At 33.8% G+C, this 9,919-nt stretch overlaps 1 protein-coding gene across 1 annotated transcript; it reads right to left on the reverse strand.

The window, feature by feature from the left end:
- Window positions 1-3,617: 3,617 nt before the first annotated feature.
- Window positions 3,618-9,673, reverse strand: LOC147401217 (zinc knuckle (CCHC-type) family protein). The gene is made up of 8 exons (XM_086442403.1): window positions 9,304-9,673; window positions 9,099-9,154; window positions 8,361-8,526; window positions 7,982-8,070; window positions 5,895-6,027; window positions 5,521-5,613; window positions 4,442-4,544; window positions 3,618-4,126 (listed from the first exon to the last, which is right to left on the reverse strand). Exons 1-8 carry the CDS (start codon window positions 9,466-9,468, stop codon window positions 3,741-3,743), a joined length of 1,191 nt encoding a protein of 396 aa, XP_086298529.1. The 5' UTR covers window positions 9,469-9,673; the 3' UTR covers window positions 3,618-3,740.
- Window positions 9,674-9,919: the final 246 nt, after the last annotated feature.

Below are 9,919 nucleotides of genomic sequence, written 5' to 3' on the forward strand. Positions count from 1 at the left end.
ATTGAGTTTTATCATGGAGTTAAGAAAGTTGTGCATAGGATTGGCAATGTGACCACATGGACCCATGGTTTCAAAATTCGTCCGAGATCGAGATGTATTGCCCAAGTCATCTCAATATCAAGCGTGGGTGAAACGAATGGACAAATCAATTTTTCGAACGAGTGATTAAACCCCGCGTTCATTTTTTATTTTTTTGAATGAGACATCTCAAACGTATCAAAAAACTCATCGGAAATGACTTGATATCTGGCATGGACGAGACAAGACACGAAATCGAGTTTTCAAATCATGAATGGACCTAATTATGATTTTGGGAAATATAATTGATATTGAGAAGATATGCTATAATAGGTATTTGATTTAAATATCAATGATATTATGAGTATTTAATCGTTTAAAATGATATAGGTCTCATTTCAAGATTTGTTAGGTAATAAACTTGATAAAGTAAGGATCCCTTGGAGTTGACAAAACTCTAAGGGAGTTTTTGTAATAAAAATGAAACAATGAGATCTATCCGATAAATCTATCTAGATTGTAATAAAATTTTCATTTTAGGATTTATTATTATCCAAAAACCTTCGTGTGAGACCCACATCATTTTAAAAAATTAAATACTCATAACACCCTCATTTATTTATATCAAATATCTATTATATCATCTCAACATTTATTTTCTCCCAAAATCATCAATCAAACCTAAAAATATTTTTTTTAAATATTTTTTTCTAAGTGAAGTTTTATCCTGAAAATTAGAAGGTGGTGGCCTTAAATTTTCAATGTGGCCATGTGGGCCTAATGATGATTTTGGGAAAGATAATTGATGTTGAGAAGAGAGAGGTTATAATAGGTATTTGATCTAAATAATGATAGCATTATAAGTATTTAATCTTTATAAAAAAAATATGAGTCTCATTCCAAAGTTTGTTGGATAACAAGCTTAATAAAGTAAGGTTCCTACTTCCTATGGAGTTGTGACAACTCCAAGGGAGCTTTGGTAACAAAAATACAATAATGGGTTTGCCTGTTAAATCTCTCTAGAAAGTAATAAACTTTCCATATTATGAGTTGGTATTAGAGATTTGGTTTGATGTGGGGATCAATTAAAAAATATTTTTAGAATGTTGTGAGATTTAGGAGATTTTCCTTCTATTCATAAATTTAGATTGATCCACCACAACCATCTGAGTGCCGGGTTGGTGATATGGCCAAGACACAACTTAAGACATGGAAGTCTTGAGTTTGAATCGCCGAGAAATTACCTAGTGCGTGTGTGGGAGGGGGGAGGGATTACACGAGCCATGAGGATTAGTTGGGTTAGGGGAGGGGGCTGCATGTGGCCCAATGATTAAACAGGTGCTCTAAGAGGTCCATATGCCTTAGTCCCCCCCCCCCCCCAAAAAAAAAAAGAAAAAAAAAAAGAAAGAAAAAAAGCTCATCCATCCACACAATCAATAGGCACTAACAACCCAATACATGCAAACCATCTCATTAACCTCTAACCGATACCCACACCTAGGAAAGAAGGCTTCAACTTGTTGGAAGGTAAAGATGTTGACGGAGGGACGTAGAAATAATACAATCCCAATGCATGATAATTTGAAGGAATATTGTCACCTTATTGAAGAAATGTTGCAAAGAAATCAGGCATTGTCTCATTAAGAGATCATCTTGTAAATGTTTGTTTGGATGTAGTTAAAAATGATCCCATGATATTGAAATCTGGTTTGGGTCTTGCCTTAACCCGATAATCTTTCAAAAAAAAGAAAAGAAATGAGTAAGAAATACATTTAGAATTAATCTATTTGAATTTAGGAGATTGACTATCTCAAATTAATCTAGGAAGTCTAAAATACCCATTATTAATGTTGTTATTAAGGTAGCTTTGAGATCTTAAACTTAACTAGAAGTCATTAAAATGGGTGGCAAAGATCATCTGATTGGATCAAATTTTACTTTCACGAAGAAATCATAGGTAGCAAATGATGGAAATTATAAATAATTTATTTTTTATTTGTATATTTTCCATGTGACTGGTCAAGGTTATATTTGTTTACGCATGGAAAATGGGTGAGAAAATGCATTTTCCATGGAAAATTGCTTTTTAATTTCATTGTTTAATTGATCATTTTATGTGGAAAATGATTTTCCATCCTCATCTACAACCCACTCTTTGAAAACTGAAGTCCACCCGCTCTCTCTCTCTCTCATCCTGTTTTGTAGTTTTTTTAATGGTTCCCATTTTCCTCCTTTCATTTTCCCAAAGAAATAAAAATTCACAAAATTTGATTTCCCATAATTTAATAGACCCTAAATATATTTTTTCGTTTACTTTGTGGGAGTCGTAGAAGTCTTCCTAACTTCGTTTGGTCACCTTGATTTCTATTGCACATGGATTCCGCACTAATGCTCTATTCAAATTTGTGAATATCAGAGTTTAGCGTGATTGTGTAAAATGACATGCCACTTCTTTTAATCTTCCTCCACTGTGTGTATGCTATCAACTTCCATGATCTGTGGGCAAATTTACCAAAACATGCATAAAAAATCGAATAATTCTCAAAAGGGAGTACTTTTGAACTTATTTTAAAAAATAGTAATTTATTGTGTTCGAAAATTTTTCATATCAAAACGATAAAAGGAAAAAAAAATGAATAATAAATGAATAATTTTATATATTGAAACTACCATTTTTTTTTTAAATGCTCAAAGCCAATGGGATCCTTTAGACATTATAAAAATTAAATTTTGATCTCCTATAAAGGTAATTTAAAAAAAAAAAAAAAAAAAAAAAGAAATACTCAATGATTGACAGGACCCTTTTGACATGATATCAGATTTTTATGCTGTGTTAAAAGATCCCATTGACAAACATGGTTTTTAAACTCATCCAAGACCAAGACGTATCGCCCAAATTAACTCGGTATCAGAGTTGAATGAGATTAACTCACAAAGTCATTTTCTTGACCGAGTTTTACATCTCACGTTTAATTTTTTGAGTTATCTCACGAGACATCTCAAATGTATCAGAAAACTCATCTAAGACGACTTGATATCAGAGCTGAACGAGACGAGACGCGAAACCGAGTTTAAAAACCATGTTGACAAAGAATATTTAAAAATATATATACTCAATGCTAACAAAATATTTTTGACATAAGATTAGAATTTATTTTTGTACAATGTCAAAAGGATCCCATTGACGCTGGACATTTTATTTTTTTTTAAAGGATATTTTTGATAATAAATATTTTTTTTTTATACCGTTTTAGTAAAAATAATAATTCCCAAAACGATAAATTACCACTTTCAAAAACAAGTTCAAAAGTGCTCCATTTGAATAATGCCTTTGTAGGGAAATCAACCTGTATTTCGCATGTGCATCTCCAACAATGGGGCTGCCTCTCAACTTATCCCCATCTCAACTACGACAATATCATCACTTGGAACATATACTAGGAATTAGGAGGCAAATATTAGGAATCTCAACGTGATGTGTGTTAGGAGCCGAGTTGACTATTTTAGACTTCAGTTCCATCATAAAAAAACTGCAATATCTCAAACAATCGGAGAAGAACAAAAGAAATAAAAAGCTAGAGATAAAAATGCTCAGCAAGGAAAAAAAAATAATCCCATCATGTAAAACTACCTTTCATGATACGTTTAATATTCAACAAAAACGTTTAGGATCTCATTTATTCCAACCGATATTAATCCATAAGAAATGGATGACGTTGAGGTCAGTTACCAACTTGATCTTTCTTTCTACTAGGACACGTCCTAATGTTGTGCCCTTTTCCCTTACATAAGTGGCATGAATAACTCCTACCTCTGGGAGGCATGAAGCCTTTCTTCAAATCATCACTTGGTTTTACTCTAACCCCTTGAGGACATGTCCTACGATTATGGGCACTTTTACCACACACCCGACATTGGTGGTGCCTTCTGTCCCTCCTCTTGGTGGGTTCACTCGATCTTGACTTCTGACAAGTTCTTCGGTTATGCCCCCTTTGCCCACATAACCCACATCTGAACCGCCTTTCTACTGAACCATCCTTGATAAGTTCTGGACAGTAGTGTCTCCTATGCCCTTCCCTTCCACAGTAACTACAGAAAAATTTCACTCCTGCAACAGAAAGAGGAACTTGGTTGACATCAAGTAGATAACAGCAGTAGTAAGATTATAAAAGAATAGATTACATGAAAATATGAAATATAACAACAAATGCATTTATAATTTTTTTCTTTTTTGATAAATGCATTTGTAAATTAAGCATGGAAGTCCCAGTGTGGTTGCTTAAGTTTAGAATGAACATATAGGTAAAACTTTAATATACATCATAGGGAAGGAGATAATTCAAAATAGTTAAGAGCATTACTTTGGTTAATAACATGAAGAATTATATTATTAATGCTATTTTGATAGAACAGCTGTTCTGACCTTTCATGGAAATGCTTCTCTTGCGACGGTTCTCTGGATCGCGGAAGAAAGCTTTCAAAGTTTCAGATGCTTGTTTCCTTGCTGCAGCAGTCCCTTTAGTTTTCTGCAAATATAATAAATTACTACTAAACGTAAGGATTTCTATAGTTTTTTTTCTATCATATTGGATATTGTGGGTTGAGATGTAGTCCGTTTCCAGTTTATGCCACTTCATAGACATGGTTGAGCATTTTGATGTATAAAATCTATTATTTTTTCATTTACTTAGCAGCATATGCTTTTTATTATTATTATTATTACATGAGTTCACATAGTGATACATGATAGTTCTATTCTTACAAATATGTGATGTGCTTGTATGTTGCCCGGGCTCATTCAGGATAATAGTGGGTAGTAGATTGAAATTTGATAATGGGATTGGACCATAGAGATCGATCAGCGTAAAGGACTAAATTCTATGAACTTTGAACACAAAAATTCCACAAAAAAAAGTTATTTTTCACCGTTGAATTTTAATATCAAATTTGGGAGCTAGGTGGAAGTTCGGTAGCCATCCTTTTTCAAGACCTTGAATCAAGTCCAAAAGAAAAGAAAAAAATGATTTTTTTTTTTTTTGGATCTGAGTTTTTCCACGGAATCTGGAGGGAAGTGGTGTTGGATTGCCAATGTGGTAATTCATTTGAGCAAAACGACCCTTAGTAAGGCTTAAAATCTACTAAATTAGAAAGGAAAGTGTTAATGATATTTTTACTATTTGGGGACATTCTAGTTCTTAAATCTATTTCTTTTCCATACTAAAATGTCATAATGCTAGATAAAGAACTATGTTTTTGTCATGAGCAAACCTTTGAACACGATATTATTAGAGAGAGAATTGACTTTGTTGCCAAAGATCTAGAAATCTTCCTATGGATGAATGTTTTTAAAAATCCTTCTGCAACTATAAAAGAAAATATGCATGTAAACATAAATTTCCTTACTATTGGATACACATGCTTGATTATTTGCAATCAGGTAATGTTTAGAATTGAAAATCAAAACTCTAATTTTCCAAAATAATAAATCTTCAAATACCAGACCTTAATTGCAGCCACCCTTTGTGCATGAAGCTTAGGATCACGATGAAGAATCTTCATATGTTTACTAAATAATCCTGTTTTTGCATTGAGACTCTGCAAACATCCAACTAAACGTAGAAAATTAAACTTATGGTCCCATTCGCATAATAAATCTATGCTAGTTCATTGAAGCTATCTCCCCAGAGTGAATAGATCTGCAAACTAAATATTAATGTGAAACTTATGAAATATCAAATGCCTTCGGGAAAAAAATTGACTAACTGGGCTTTCCTAGGAAATACCACAAACAACGTAAGCCACAATAGTTGGATTGAATCATAAAATGGGAGTCGTTCCATGTACAAATGTAAGAAAAATTAAAACAGGAAACTAACTCTTAGTGCTCGGCTGATCTTTAAGCCCACTTCAGGGGGTGGTGATTGGTATACACGTTTTGATTTCCTTCTCACATCTAACTTTATATCTAGATTGTCTACTTCATCATCTTCCTTGACTTTAAGTGGAGATCTGCAGAAGGAACAACAAGCACAGATGAGTATACCCAAGAGGAGCATGTTACATCCACCTAAAATAACTCCTGTAAGTGACACACAGAAGCATCATTATGATCCTTTAGGGAATTACAGCATATAATAAATCAATGTGCATTGGAGATTCAAATTACCCATCTATAAATAAATGAGAATCATGATAGATTTAATTTAAAATCTAGAAGATTATTTTTAATGGTGAATGTTTTAAGCAAAATTCTTATAGAAAACTTTAACCAGGGAAGATATCAGATCTAGTTATATAAGAACCACCTATGACATATTTGGGGCCATGGCATTCACAAGTAATTGATATTTGATACTCTTAAATTGATCACTCTATTTTGTTAATGGGTGGATATATATCCATGGAAAAATGCCATAGGGAATTTTTTTTGAAAGCAGTGTCATGAATCATCCCAAAACTGCAGAAGGAATGGTAAGGTGATCAAATAGAGAGTGAACCATGTAAAGTAAATAAATAAAACTTAGTTCGAGCTCACTTACGTGCTTTATGAAAGGTATCCATATAGACAACGATTTGCCCGAACCCAAATTTAATGTGCTTATAATTAAAAAATAAAATAAAAAATAAAAAATTTTGAAATATCTTTTTTTCTTTCTCATTCACAGTTCACATTTCAAACTTTAGTTAACCATCATCTTTTTCTTTACATCTACTTGTAATTTCATGTATGTGAACTTTGAAATATATTTTCAGGATAAATAATTGCAAATTTTATATGTTTTTTTACATACCACTTATCTTTATATAAGCGATTATCATTACTAAATTATCTAGTATTAATGAGGAATGAACCAACCCAATCAACCCGACTTGGGTTAGGCTTGGGTTGAGCATATCATGCCCTAGGTTTGGCTGGCACAGGCACAGGTTGGTGTTTGTCCAGTGTGGGTTGGACGCAGGTTGATCCCCAACCCAACCCAACCTGCCTGAGTTGCAGCCCTACTATGCAATGGTGATACAGACATGTGTCAACGTTCAATAAAGGTACAAGGCGTCAAAAACATTTCCTTGAAAGTGGCTGAAGTGAGGGCAAGTCCATGCATGTGTACTATTACATAAAGTTTAAACAAGGGGATTACTAAAATAAATATATGGAGAAGTAAAAGGAAACATTTCAATGTACCAACGAGCTATCCAACTTAATACAAGACTAAATTTATATTAGGGAATGTTATCAAACAACTATAGTTGTATTTTGCAACTAAATAAAGTATTGTATAACACCAACCCTCCTTTAGAAATAATTTTTAATAAAAAGAAAAAAAAAAAAAAACCATTAAAATAAAGGATGAAACTGAAGCATGTCCACATGTCGATTTGGAAAAAAAATTAAATTAAATTGTTGTGTCTTTGATACAAAAAATATGTTCTTCCTAACACTGTGCATAACATCTATGTTAGAGAATGCATTCATTATGCAATTCTCCAATAATGCATAGATCGTGAATCAGTTTAGTTAAATAAATGACTTGGTTGATAAGAATGGCAAACGAATGAGACTTCAGGATCAGAAAGGGCAATATAGGCGAGATCAGACTACAAGCAATTGAGAAAGTTTCAGAAATGGACCATGAAATGATTTATACCAAAAATAACCTAAATCTTGAAGCATGATAAATTGGGAAGTAATATGCGCATGATAAATTGGGAAGTAATATGCCGCCCTCCCCACTTTCTCCTCTCTTTCATTAAATCTCTTCCCATAACTTGGGAAGTAATACAATATTTAGCAACTACATAGATGTTAAAGGATATGTGACAATTACAGAGTTAAGTGCAACTTATTGGCCATGAAGATCACCAACCATGCAGATGTGGGTAAATTGGCAGCAAATTCTACGGAGAATATCAAAACCATAATTTAGCAAACGAAAAGAACACTCAAAAGAAGTTAAATACTTACATGGACCGAGCCCTTTCCCATGGGCGTTCATCAATTGATTCCTCCCATATCACACAGTCTCCAAAGCACTGACGACAAGTCCTTATACCCTGTTATCATTGATGCACAAGCACAAGTACAAAAACCATGTGTTAGAACTTCTACGTTTGTTGAAGAGAATAAATACCTATTTGGATCGCCATTGTTGCACCCAAAAAAGATGTTTTTTGCATGAAAAATCTATAAAAACGTGTTTTTTCTAATCCAAAAAACAAAAATTGGTGTTTGGAACATGAGCCACACCAATGATAGAAGTACTGACGAAACTATTAAGAATAGTTGCACCCTATTCAACAAATATTACAAATAAATGTGCATGGCTAGTAGCAAATGTACACACCTTTCCATTACATTGTGAACAATCTAACCTAGATCTTTCTATGCCCCCACACTCGGTACATTGCATATAACCCCTACCCCTACAACAAGGGCAAGGTAGCTCTCTGATATACTGGCCATTTGGACCAAACCAAGACCTTTGTTTGGGTGCCTTGGAAACAGCATTCCTGAAACAACAAGCTATAAGTCACCCACCAAAAAAGAACATAACAAATCGTCACCGGCCACGAAATCTGAATGAAATGTCATTGCCAATTATATAGGAGTCGCTTCAACATACAACAATTTGTTCAATATTAAGAAAACAATGCTAGAGTGAATGCACAGGACCACTGCATTCAACATTGAGCTACGTCATGGTATGCACGGAACCATAGATGCTTTTCACTCGTATCTCGAGCAAAAGCACCCATGTTTCTATGCACACCTCCACGTCAGCACAGTGTCGTAAGGAAGTCACTTTAGAATTATTCTATATAGAAATTAGAAGTACTTTACCAGAAAATGCTGAACTGACTTCCCTCGACACTGCACTTCAACACTGTGCTGACGTGGCAGTGTGCAGAAATCATAGATTTTTTGTCTTGTATCTCGAGGAAAAAAATCAATGCTTCTCTGCACACTGCCACGTCAGCTCAGTGTTGAAGGAAGTCAGTTTAGAACGACTTGTACATTACCTACAGATGCTTTTATGTGACAAAGAAAAAGCACATAATAATAAACATAGAATAGCTAAAACCTTGGTTTTAGATCGACTTCAAGTCCAAAGAAATCCTCCGAAGGATCATAATCAATCTGTGGAGAAAAAGCAACGAAAACAAGTGATAATTCAGGGAAAAAACGAATTAAAAAAAATGCTGTTTTTAGTCTAAATTTCTTAATAATTCTCTATAATAACACAAAAGAAAATAAAAAGGGGAAATCGAGTAAGAATTAGAGATTACCCGGTTTTGTTTCGGGTCCGAAAGTAAATCGTCGTCCATTGAAGAAGAATTTGTACAAGAAATTGAGCTAATTATTCGATCTGAGTGGAGAAAAATCCATAAATTTGCCTTTCTTCGTCTCCATTGTGGGATTAGGAGACGAGGAGATGAACAAATGGAGAACATTTGTAGATAATTCAGAGATTAGAAGGTAGAGGTACAGCGGTCGGAGCTAACGAGAGCGATCAAATTATAAGATTTTAAGCTAAAAACGATCTTTTGAATTTGCAGAAAATTAGTCTAAAAGGTGGAAAGGAAATTGGGAGAATTTTATGTGTGGTGAGATAAGATATAGTAGGAGTGTTGGACAAGTACCAGCCACCAATGGCTAAGGTCCTGTGCCGGGCACATAGCCACATACCGTACGTGGTTTTTTTTTATAGGTGATTTCGATATACCCCCCTAATTTTTTATGAATATTTGAGAAGCGCGCTATATTTTTAAAATTATGACATGCCCTTTGACCTCAGTCTTTTCTAATAGACTAAAGAAAATCGATTTAAAAATTCCCTTGTCTTGTAAAACAAAACAAAAAAATTGATTTTTCTTCTCAAAACAATTCATCTTTTTTAGCCTA

This window comes from Akebia trifoliata, chromosome 5, assembly GCF_017979445.1.
Source record: "Akebia trifoliata isolate Shusen 1 chromosome 5, ASM1797944v1, whole genome shotgun sequence".
Taxonomy (NCBI): domain Eukaryota; kingdom Viridiplantae; phylum Streptophyta; class Magnoliopsida; order Ranunculales; family Lardizabalaceae; genus Akebia; species Akebia trifoliata.